The 12877-nt window shown below is 35.0% G+C and overlaps 1 protein-coding gene across 1 annotated transcript; it reads right to left on the reverse strand.

Moving 5' to 3' along the window:
• Positions 1–2290: 2290 nt before the first annotated feature.
• On the reverse strand, positions 2291–11679 carry LOC141388669 ((E3-independent) E2 ubiquitin-conjugating enzyme UBE2O). The gene is made up of 11 exons (XM_073958816.1): positions 10914–11679; positions 8909–9162; positions 8655–8847; positions 7673–8599; positions 7447–7595; positions 6936–7374; positions 6785–6874; positions 5361–6724; positions 3000–3337; positions 2703–2930; positions 2291–2642 (listed from the first exon to the last, which is right to left on the reverse strand). The coding sequence occupies exons 1-11, from the start codon at positions 11331–11333 to the stop codon at positions 2482–2484; spliced, it is 4563 nt and encodes a 1520-aa protein (XP_073814917.1). The 5' UTR covers positions 11334–11679; the 3' UTR covers positions 2291–2481.
• Between the last annotated feature and the right edge of the window lie 1198 nt (positions 11680–12877).

Here is a 12877-nt window from a genome sequence, read left to right on the forward strand (position 1 = left end):
TCTTTTATTGGCTTTGTTGCAAAGATCTTTCATTGGGGTTGATTCATCTCTTTTGCCTTAAGTTTCCTCAACTTTGAGGAGGACTCTGTTTGAACAGGACCTTCCTTGAAGAGGGAGTTGAAGTCAAGAGATGTGAATCCTACTCAGGACGCTGAGTCAAGCCACCATCGCTCCCAATTTGACCTTTGCGGGCGATCGATGTTGGCGTTGAACCCATCTTGGCCTCTTCGGTCATCGGGATGAGTAAAAGCTTGTTAATCTCAGGATTTCTTTTAGGTAAGTGAGAATATTTTCTTTAAAACTTGTTCACCACCCTTAGATTAATGCTGATTAACTTGATTTTCCTCAACGCGATGGACGAGGTCTCCCTGCCGATGAACTTCTTGAGGTAGTTCATCGATCTGCGATAGCCCCTCTTCTCCTAGCAACCAAGTCTCAGTCCTGGTTGAGACGGTGGGAGCTTTTTGATCAAGGTTTTGGTCAGAGTTTCATGTTCAATAGTGTCCTGCCTCGCGAGGCTAATTTTATCGGATAGCTGGCACAACTGATGGTCCTGGCTTTGAGGAGTTGTGTGTTTCCGTTGAAGCCGAGGCCAGATTATCGTCGGGTGCAGTCGCTGGAATGACTATTGTGAAGCAGTAACCTGGCTGACTGTTCCAGTAGGGCTAGAAGTTGACGGCTTTGCTCAGCCACACTGTCCTTGACAACTTCTAGACTGGGTATCCACTCCCGAAACTAAGGTCCCGTCAACTGCAGGTTGGTTTCCCCAGTCCTGATGTTTTCCAATTCATTTTCCATGGGCGTTGCAGAGTTGTCACCATTAGGTGTAGGTGTGTTTGTTTTTGTTTAAATTTGTAAAATTCATGTGCCATCCATTTAACGGGAATAAGGAGGTCGACCATGGCATAGCCTCCAGTACCATGGCATTGATTTGCAAGTCCCGTCTCCTGTAGGGAAATTTGGTCTGATTTCGGGTATTCGACCAGCAGATATATAGCAGAAAACTGCTGCTGTGATGATGTGCCGAAAAATTTTCTCAGCTACCCGAGCAACACAATGGTTCAGCAGACCTCTGAAGCGGTGATTAGTGAATTCTTTGAAACTAGGGCAGTTAGCTTTCCCATGATGGATGAAAGTTCGGCGTTAGGAGGTGATGGAATCGCGCGGTCTGCTGATAGATATAATTATGGGGAGAAAACCCGATGAGTATATGTATATACCTTCTACTTACCTTAAATATTCCAAAATATTTTTAAAATAGCAATAAAAATATAATGAGCAATAATTAAAATTAGTTTATAAATAAACAAAATATTTTATGTGAGATAATATTAACATTGTATTTTAACAAATTTTTCAAAAAAAATAATATTTAATTAAAACACAAAAAATAATAATAAGTATAACAAAAAAATAAGATATTTCACAAACAAAAAATTAACAAAAGCAATGCCAATTTCGAAAATTCAAACAGTGGCTCGAAACTTATTCGAATACAATAAATAATACACATTAAAATAAATATAGATAATGACAAATACATTTTGCTTTGCAAATGTTTGATTTTTTGGGGAAAGTTTAAAAATCCTTTTAATTACAGGGAATGTAATATTACTTTGCAATTATTTTAAATATGATAATACTGCGAGTAATATTTAAGGAAAATGTGAAGAAAATGAAATTAAAAAATCTTAAAATAATACGAAATTTTGCCAATATTGTAAATGGAGAATGCAGTGCAAAGATTGCATGTTAATACTGTTTTTTTTTTTTTTAATTTAGTTTGATATAAGATACATGAAATTGTATTCTTTTTAATTTAAATGGACGCAACAATTACGAAAACTAATTTTATTATTGCAAACTCTGGTGACATCCCTTCTTTTGCGTATGTGTTACAAAAAAGCAAATAAGTTTAATATTTTTGCAACTTGAAAAATTGTTGAGTGAGTAAATTTAAATAAAAAATAAATATATCATATATGTAAATAGGTATTTAAATAAAATATTTATATTTTTAATTTATTATTATATTGCGCAGCAACCTATTCACTTTTGAAGACAATTCGATTCAATTTATATTGAGTATTATTAGTTTAATACCATAACCTAAACTTCTGGAATAAATTTATTTAAAATACAAGTGAAAAAGATTTAATAACGCTCGAAGTCGACTATGCTATACCTCCCTACACCACTAATTGCTGGGGGGAAATACTTTGAGACATAATTGTCAAATCATCGAGTCCAGCAAAATACATTTTTTTGGAAAAATTAGTGATGCAGATAATTAAATATAACATATTTCGTGTTAATTTATATTTTAAAGATTCGATATTTTTAAACTTGAAATATAATATTTGTTTGGTGCCTAAATTTAAGAAAGGCATTAGCACCAAAAATTTAATTTAAAGAAGGCCTATAATTGGTTAATTCGACTATTTTTGTTTTTGAACTAAATTAAAAAATTGTTAATTATTACTATTCGTTTACTTTGGGAGATTCTATAATAATTGCATCATCAATGCATGACGACAATTTCTTTTTAAACGTTTCAAGCAGACCGGCCAATGTTAAACAGAATCCACGACTGGCTGGTACCAAAGGAAAATCAGGCATGTTTAGAGAAGATGACAAGTTCACTAGAAAAAAAAATTACAAAATATTACAAATATTTGTTTTTTTAATATTTTGCAACAAACCTTCATCCGTTTCATTATTTTCCAACGACTTTTTATTACTGTCTTTGGATAATTCCATCCAACCCCTGATGCGTTCATACATTTTCATACCATTACGCTTGTAATGTGTGAGCACTTCATTACGAAATATTTCCGGAGGATTTTGAATAAGTTTAGTTGTAGCTTGAACCATTTTAATCATAACCATTTCATTATACATTCTGGAATTTTCCCGACCTTGTTGGGTATCTATACAGAAAAGAGATATTAGGATAATTCTGCAAACATTAATTCGTTAATTGATAAAACGTTACTTACCCTTTTGTTTATCGTAACCAGCCTCATTGTAATATGGCTCGGGTACAAGTATTAGACCTTGAATGGACACAATTACCTGTAGCAAAGTACTCTTAGGACCCCACATTTCACTATCATTTCCAGTCCATGTTCCCAAAAGTGAGACACAAACTTTGCCATCTTCATAAAGATTTGGATTCAAACGATCTGAACAATAGCTAATGTAATGACAAAGAGGTGGACTTTTGGGATAATCACGGCCCAATTGCATATCGAAAAAGAACATGCCATCTTCGTATGGTGTCTTTTTGGGACCTTCAATCATTACACTTAACAAATCCATACGATCCTCAAAAATTCTGTAAAAAAAAAGAAACAATAAAAAAATATTTTAACAATCAAAATACAGACTGAATTATATTGGACGGCGAAAGAACTGTAGTCTTAGTTGATTTCGTGACACGAACAGGGCTTGATCTCAAAGTGATTTTGGAATTTATATCCTCAGCCTTAGGCCTAAAGAAGGCATATATACTATGACACTATCAAAACAGTGATATCGGAGGACTATATCAGACCACTCCTTTGGATACTTTCTGTACAAAAAGTCAACAAGTAAAAACGGGTTTTAAGTTCAGCCGGTCCAAACGTTTCATAACCTCCACCATAAATTATATTGAAACCAGATTTTAGCCATTTCGGTTGGTCAAAACCTGGACCTCCAAGTGAGACTAACTACCAAATATCGGGAGGTACCGTGTTATGGGGGCTATATAAAAACTTCGTTTATATGACTTTTGAAGAAATAGATTGAGTTATTCCTTTGGTGTAAGATAGCCTAGCAAGTCTAAATGGATGTGCTTCTATGTGAAATGGAGCTTGCATTCAATCTTATGAATAAGATAAAAGCCATATTTCCATTCCAAATTTTTGGCCAATATTTCCCCTCTCCTTGCCTAGAAAAATCGTAACTCAAGAATTTCCCACACCTTCATTCCCCCGGGCGAAAGTCGGACTCAAAAGTACCATGACATCCGATTGACTCTGAAGGTTACAACTATAGGTGTTCATACGATTCAATCTCTTCCTCTCTGACAACCTAAAAATCTTCTTCAGGTGGTGAATCTGATACCAAACGCCTAATTAAAGCAACCTTTCCTTTGGAAATCATCTTAAGAAGCACCCTTTCTTTTGGAAAGGATCTTAAGAAGATCCCTTTCTTTTGGAAAGCATCATAAGAAGCACACTTTCCTTTGGAAAGGGTCTTAAGAAGTACCCTTTCTTTTGGAAAACGTCTTAAGAAGCACCCTTTCTTTTGGAAAGTGTCTTAAGAAGGAGCCTTTCCTTTGGATCTGTACCGTCAATACAACATTTCAGAAATTTTTGTTGGAAAATGTGCTTAATCGTACAAACTTCCCGAAACGTGGACCTAACCGACAATTCTTTGCAGGCATTTTTATACGCCCAACGAAGTTTTAATACCACATTTCCCATTTCGGTGGGATAACGAGGCTTCAAAATACTGAAAATCGGGAATAGTAGAAACTTTTGCATCAGTGGATGCACAGTTATATCGACTTAAAAAGTTATGCTGATCAAGAATGACAAATTTATTTATACCCTCCATATTATGGTGAAGGGTATAACAAAATTAATGTACAAAGAAATCCACGCTTTTACTGTAGAAAGTTCCAAAAACCGGTCAAGCCTTGAGGTGGTTCAATCAAAACAGTCATCTTGTTGAAGTTAATGCTTTGCCTTCTTTATTGCCAGAGGAATAACTAGGACCACTATTTCTTATACCACCTCCACAAACGTATTTAAATTTGCGCTTAAAAGCAGGTTATATCCTGCTCTTGGGAAGTTTTTATAATGAGTAGGGCTTGTAGTCCTTTCAAACCTTTTTAGTCATCTACAAACATATAATTTACTCTCAATACTAGATAGCCATCTTTGGAAAAAATTTATATATAAAGTAGAAAAATGTTTGTACGTTTGTTTGAAGTTTATGGACTAAAAACCGCTGAACCGATCTTCCTGAAAATTTTCGAGTATATCACTACATGGGCTGAAAGTAGCATAGGTTATAACAATTTCTGAAATTCCGCGTTGATCCGAAGATATAGCATCAGAATCGCAGGTACCTCCAAAAAAATTAGGTTTTTTATACAAATATATATAGATATGGGAATATTTTCATTCGATTTCATGTATTTGATGCACCAAACACGCTATATACATATAACCGATTTTAATGAAAGCTGGAATGTGTGACGAAAATTGGCCTACAAATAAATGTATCAAAATATATTTTACCTTATTCGGTGTAGCGAATCGCCAAAGTTAGTATATTCTAAAAGAAAAAAATACATCCCTACATACCTTACCCATACCCCAGATGGCAATGAACTCTTTAACATACGATGTTCCTTTTGCACAGCCTTATAATATTGTTGCGTATTATTCGGATGAAATAGGGTTGAATGGTATTTATGTGTCTTTGGAGCCGAGGGTAAAAGCTGGAAACATTCACTACTTGAGTTAAGCACTTGAAGACCAGCTTCCATTGCTTTATTGTTATCATCTGTTGCAGTAGGTGAAGATGTCACCAATGATGATGGCTCGTTGGATTTAGCACCGTTGTCGCTGACAGGTAACTGTAACTTCATGTCTACGTCGTCATCCTTCTCATCATCATTCTTGTTTTGTTCAACATCTTTTTTATTCTTAATCTCACTATTTCCATCTTCCTGAGTACTTTCAAAGTCAATGACTGTTTCCAATGTTTCATCATCCACATCGAATATTTCACTCAAATTCAATTGATCATCCTTATAGTATTTTTCGCGTATTTCATCTAAACATTTTACCAATTGTTCTTTGAGTAATGAACAGAGGCGAACACATACTAATTCGGGGGCAACATCTTCCGGCAATTCTATACTGCTACATGATACAGACTTTTGATTATCGTTTACTTTGGTTATTGAATTATTGGTATCGATATTTGTTAGATCGGAGGAACTCGTACAGCTTGTAGAGCTGCCATCACAGTTTTCGTTGCGAGAATAATTACCAGAGTCATCTTGCGACATTGAAGCATTATTCATATTACTGCTGCCGCCACCACTGGCACCACTAACACTCTTTAATTGACTTGTCTTTTCATACGCCTTTTCAATGTTAAGCATGGCCGAGTTAAGGAGTTGATGCTTCTCGGCATTGATTTGTTTGTTTTTGTGGGGTGATATTTCACTAGCTATGGTAACATTTACTGTTTCACTTTGAGCTACTACATTCTGATGATCACAGTCGCGCTTGTCTGTTGTTGGCACGTTTTCACGTCTTTTCTGAGGAGTAGGCTGGAGAGACCCAGTGGCTGGGGTGTAACGTCGCCTTATATTATTGGATGGGTTACTTAATTGGCTGGGAGAATTGGCCATTTGACTGCTAGTACAACACTTAAAAGGCGTGGAAGAAATATTGAATAGAACCTTTGGGGCATATTCCTTGGAAGGTAAACCGGGAAAAGATTGTACGTGTTCCGTTGATTGTACTGAAGGCTTTTGCCCATTATTCACAGCCACAATGGCACTATAGTATTGAAAATGTTGTTGCGGATGATGTTGATTGGGACTGGGACTCAAACTTGCAGCGGTATTTCCTCCACCATCGTTAAATAAGCGATTTTGTTCTTGGACACGATCGACGTGATTGCCACCGCGACGAACACGTTCAATTAGACCCTGAAAGAAGCAACTTTTTTATTTCACATAAAATTTTCAAATACACCGCTACTCATTTACCAGAAAATTATCTTCATGGAAAAAGTCTGTGTTCAACAAACGATCGAGATAACGGCAACCTTTATAAACTGCCAATAACTTGCGCATAACCTAAAATTATAAAAAATAAAGTTAGGGATATCTTTATATTTAACCGATCATTTTACTTTACCTCTGGATTTTGCAAATTTGGACTTATATTGAAAATTTCCTCTAAACGTGACACCGCCTGCTGGGCCTTTTCAATATTAGACAAAACGTGAGATTGCGACATTGACAATTTCAAACTGCTGCTATTTCCGGCTGCACCAAATTCACTATTTTCCGATTCCGTTTCCCATGAATCTTCTGAACCTTGACCCCAATCACCGTTATCATATTGACCAACTTCAAAAAGATCTTGGGGCCAACACATGCTAATGTGGCCATCAACCCACCATACCTTAACCCGACCATCAATGAAATTATCAATAATTTGTCCGGCAGTACATTTCGCATCATCGCCCACAAAATTAGCAACGCGTATTACCATAGTACCAGGGCGGTATTGGAAATCAGGATGATCTTTTAAATCGTAAACACTAACCTCCGATTCACCTTTAAAAGCGGGTCTAAATGTGCATGAGAAAAAAACGATGTTTTTTATATTTCATATCGTAGATATAATGATTGATTATATTTACTTTGGTTCATCGGCTGAAGTATATGTAGTAAACCACTTAACATGAGCAATTCTACCTTCATGATCCACAGTCTGGATTACACCATAGTCTCGATAATTAACTTCAGCATCTTCAATTCCTGATATAACAAAATCGCCGGGGAAAAATTCCTTATAACGGAGTAGAAAAATGAAACAAAAAATTAATATGAAATTCTTATTGGAGGTAAGTTATTTCTACAACTTACATGATTATCTACATGATGAATGGGATACAATTCTGTTGAAGGTATATCACATTCGACGGTGCCATCTTGCCACACAACCGTTGCTGTGCTATATACCAGCAAAGCTTCTGTTGCAAGTTCGCAGCCTTCTTTGGGTGTAAATTCTTTTTTCAGCTCACTTAATAATGGCTTTTTTAAAGTCTTTTTGTTCTTGGCTTTCTTCAATTGACGTTTTGTCAAATTTATGGGACTGGTACGCGATGGACTTGAACCAGTTGATATAGTTGTAGTTGTACTTATAGCATCATCATTGGCATTGTGGAGTTTAAGACTTTCCTCAACATCGAAATCATCTTCATCGTCTTCATCTCCCTCATCAATAGACAGCCATTCGCTATCGTCTTTTTTCTCCGTAGGAGATGGTGGAGTCGACTGTTTTTTGTTACCACCTGAATCTTTGTTATAATTGTTGCCTAATTTGTCGTTGCCTTTAAACAATCCTCTTTTGAATTTATGCATAGACTTTTCATCCAGACTGAGACTTTGTTTCTTCTTTAATTTATCGCTATGCTGATGCATCGTACCGCCGCCACCACCAGTCCCTTCTACACCCGGACCCGAACCATTATTTGTGGGTGGATTTAGTAACACTGATAGGTTTTCTTGCTTTTGTTTTTCAAATATTATTTTAAATTTTGTAGACATTTCGTTTTCCCAGTCGGATTTTTTCATAATGGTATCACAAGACGAATATGTTAAATAACTTTCATCGCCAATTTGTAGCGTACATGCCTCGAAAAGGTTTAGAAGTTTCAATTTTAAGAGATCTTCGCCAGTAACACATGGATGAGGCTGTAGCGTTATGGCTTGTAGACTTGTTTCGTCGGACAGAGCTTTACATTGCCAATGAACCCAAACTGATTCTGTGTAAACTCTTTCGACAATAAACTAAAAATTGGAATTTTTTAAATAAAAGTGCATTCATTTATTCAGACATATTTACCTTTTTTGAATGCAATTTTCGTTTTTTATATTTGGTCAAGGGTATTTCGGGTGTTAATATTTTAATTTCTTCCAAAGGGGGTATATATCCCGTAATAGTACAACCAGGATAAAAAGATTCTCCACTTCGACCCATATCCTCGAACAAGTACAAATGTTTGGAAGATATTTCTATGCGGCATCCGTTCATGGTTCTATGAAAATGGTCAAAAATTAAGTTTTAAAAATGGTAATTTGTTCAAATTTCCATTTTACCTTAGAATTGCTTTCCTGTCCACATCCTTTATACTGCCAACCCAGGAATTAAGGTACACAGCACTATCAATTGGCCAAGGACACAGAGGTTTTACACGTTCGGCATTAACATTCGTTATAACATATTTTGTGCCCAGGACTCTGACATCAGCTTTCATATTTATGTCACGGCAATAACCTCGTTGTGTTTCTTTACCACGTACCAGACGTCGAACAACATCGCCGGGCATCAATGTCCGATCAACTAAACCAATCTGAAAATACATTTTAAGGAAATTTTATAGCGTAAAACTTTTCTTCTTTAAAACTTACACGGTATTTATTTTTGCCTTATTATGGTTAAAGTCATTGTTTGTGATACTAATTAAGTTAATTAGCAGAGCTATCATGATGATGCCTTATTTTAATACAAAAGATTGCAAAATTCTCCGTTGACCACACCCATTCAAAATGCTTATCTTTAGATTTGAGTTGTACGAGGCATTGAATTGACCATATGCACAATTACTTGACAAAGTTGTGACTGAGCTGACAACTTTAGAATCTTAGGAAAAAATTAATTTCCTTGCCCGGTAAAACGAAGGTCTTTTTGGCGGGCTGCTTGCAACTTAATCTATTCTTTAGTATTTTATAATAAAATTATAAGGTTATGATTTATATTGTTTGAGAGGTACGTCTTAGCTTAATAAAATGTACGCTTCCTTTCAACTATCGAAGAAATGTCCACATTCGCTATAACGTTCAACAGAGAATGATAGCCACTAAACTTGGTTCCATACAACATTTTTAATTAAATCAATTTTTGAGGATTTGTATGAATGCAAAAATAATTGCAATTTTCGTAATTTAATAATCTCAACATTTTTAACAGAGTTTCCACAACATCAATCGGGAAACAAATTATAGGAGACCTTAAAACAAAAGGAAGCACATTCTTAAACTAAAGTATATAGAGAAAGTTCGACGCGATTTACATCCATCTTCCCTAAAAATACGGAACTCAAGAGTTCATCACACTACTTTTGATTTACGCCGATGAGATGTCGGTGCGTCTTAAGACCACAACGTGAGAGATGTGCATATTATTCAACTTCCTCTGACAACCTAACGCGCGTTGATTCTTAACTCAGCTATGGGATAGTCAAAAGGCATGAAACAAAACGTGGTATGGAGACTCATCATTAGAAAACATATTCCAAGGCAAAGAAGCACTCTCTGAGCCAGAATGTCAAACCCTACAGTTCTTCCAACAGCTACCCAAGGCTAAGGACAGAAAAGTAACTTCATTTTAAACTGTTTGGTTTCCTGATACAGGACTAATTTCATGTGAAACTTATAGTACGGGCACGTAGAAAGTCGCTTCGACATACCTCCTTATTACTTATTTAAATTATCTATTATTTAGCATATTTTAATTAGTAGGTTTGAAGGCATGGGCGTAGCCAGGTATGTGCAGGGCAATTTAAAGTATCGATATTCTTGGTAATTAAAACAGTTGTGAATTTTGAAATTGGTTTTATTATTTGGTGTCGAACCTCTAGACATAGATACATGGATTTTCTAATATTTAAGACATGTTTCAAATAACAAAATCCGACTTGTAATAACGGAAGTTTGTCTCCAATAATAATTTTTTAACAACCTGTGAAAATTTGAAATACCTATACATTTTTATATTGATATATAAAAAAAGACACTAGCCACGAAACCATTGCCTAATGTTTCTCATGAATGGCTTTGAAATATTGCGATGAGAAATATCAAAATATAATTTGACAGTTATGTTTCCACTATTCCTATATTCTATACAGACGTCGTGGTTGTTGTTTTGTTACATTCCCTTAAACATGCTTCTCTCACCCCTTCCCATTTCAATATTGTAAACTACAACAATAACAATTACAGGAATGTGGAAAAAAATTTACAGTTATTCTTTGATACGCTTAAAAAATATAAAATTGCATAACTGTTAACAGAAAAAGTGTTTTACAAATAATTAACTTACCGAGCTTTCAGAATTAACTTCATAGCTACCTCTGGGATACCATGCCACTCGAACCTCGCCTTTTGCTAATAAATCTTCAAAATCTTCATCTTGATCAACTTGCGTTTCAGTGATGACACCAAATTTAACACGCCCTTTCTTGTCGATCCGAAATACTTCATCCTCAAAGAAATACATGCATTCACCAGGTGCTTCGTTTCCGTTTAATAAATTTTTAACATTTTTATTTTCTTCGGTTTGCAATTTGGGTGAGGCCCCAGATTTATTGATGGATTCCGTTTGTTCAAAGGATGATGAATCATTTTGAATCGGATTTGGATTTTCCAATTGTTCTGTGTGATGCTGATTAACATCGCCATTGTTTGGTGCTACTCCACTATCTTTTTTCACATCATCTGTGGAGGTCACTTCCGATTCCATTCTATATTCTACAATATGTAATTTGCAATTTGTATCCTTGCTGCTGATTTTTTTGCTTATATAGTATCACCACTTCAATATTTGATTACTTTGTTATTATTCGAATTATGGTTTCACATTAATGTTTTTCTAATTGCAGAATAGTTGTTAAATGATTTGTAATTATTTTCTTTGTTTTCTTTAATGTAACTTCAATTTTGTTTAATTTTTTTTCCTAAAAACTAACGGAGACGGAGAATTTTTTCGACATTTAAATTAAAGGGATGACGGAGATGGGTGAAGTGATAAGGGATACGTAGATTGAGCGATTTATCAAGGTAATCGATTAATCGGTTTTTTCAATTGTAGAAAATCGATTTATTACACTTCGAATAAAGCCGTTAAGCTGGGTACACATTGTCAATTTTTAGCTGTGTTCCTTTACTTACCTGTAGTGGGATTCTGTAACTCATTTTTGCTGTTACCGAAAAAAATCGGTAAAATTAAATCGCAAAATTATGACTAAAAAGATGAAGAAACGTTGGCATCATTGTTTGTGTCGGTAGAGGCTTGCGACTACTTTTTATTCATCGTTAACTTACCGAAAAATTTCATTAATTATCGAAATTATAAACTGCTCTGTTCCAGAACCTGCAAGAAGCTATTATTTTTTACTACGATAACATTTTTTCCCTTATGTTATCGGAAAAAATAGTAAAAATTAGTAGATTCTGGCAGTACTGGAACAGACCAAAAATTTTAATTTTACCGACAATTATCGATAACAGCAAAAATGAGTTACAGAATCCCACTACTGAGGTTACTATTTTTACCATTTGTTACCATTTTTAACCTGCAAAGCGTTCCTTAACCCCGAAAAGTGGCAAAACTGGAAGCAATTTTTAAGAGAGTGAGAGAGGAGAGAGAGCGAATATGGCTTTCTCTTCTACTACAGGCTACCAGCAAAATTTCTGCAGGTAAAAAATGGCAGAACTGATTTTTCGACTTTTGTTTGACGATTATTTCACAATGAAAAAGAAAATTGACGCAAAAACAGAAGAAAAAGTCGAACCATGGCATAATAAGAGAGGTAAAGTCAGGCAAACATATGATTACAATTTTTTTTAACAATTTGTCTTTGACAACATTCAACTTTTAAATGAAATGAAAACATGCAATTGTCAATTGTGGCAAATAGTATTTATGTATACACACTTTTATGACAGTTACCTTTAAAATTAATTTGAATTTACAAATTGTGATTTCAAACGAAATATTTTCAATTTTTCAAAATGAGATCCTGCTTTCTGTGTGAAAAAAGGACTGTGGAAGAAATAGTTCCTTCTTCCACATCCCAACAGATGAGGTAATGCGCTTGAAGTGGTCAGAAGCATGTGGGATTAATTTCAGTGGTAAAGAATTTATATGCGGAGACCACTTTTTGCCATCTGATATTTTAAAGATTTCCAGAGGATGTTATTTATTACCAACTGCCGTACCATTTGTTGTTACATCCGGATATGACGAACTTGAGTAAGATTACAAATATTTCAAGAAAAGAAATA

This window comes from Musca autumnalis, unplaced genomic scaffold, assembly GCF_047663935.1.
Source record: "Musca autumnalis isolate F117 unplaced genomic scaffold, ASM4766393v1 scaffold_1, whole genome shotgun sequence".
In the NCBI taxonomy this organism is placed as follows: domain Eukaryota; kingdom Metazoa; phylum Arthropoda; class Insecta; order Diptera; family Muscidae; genus Musca; species Musca autumnalis.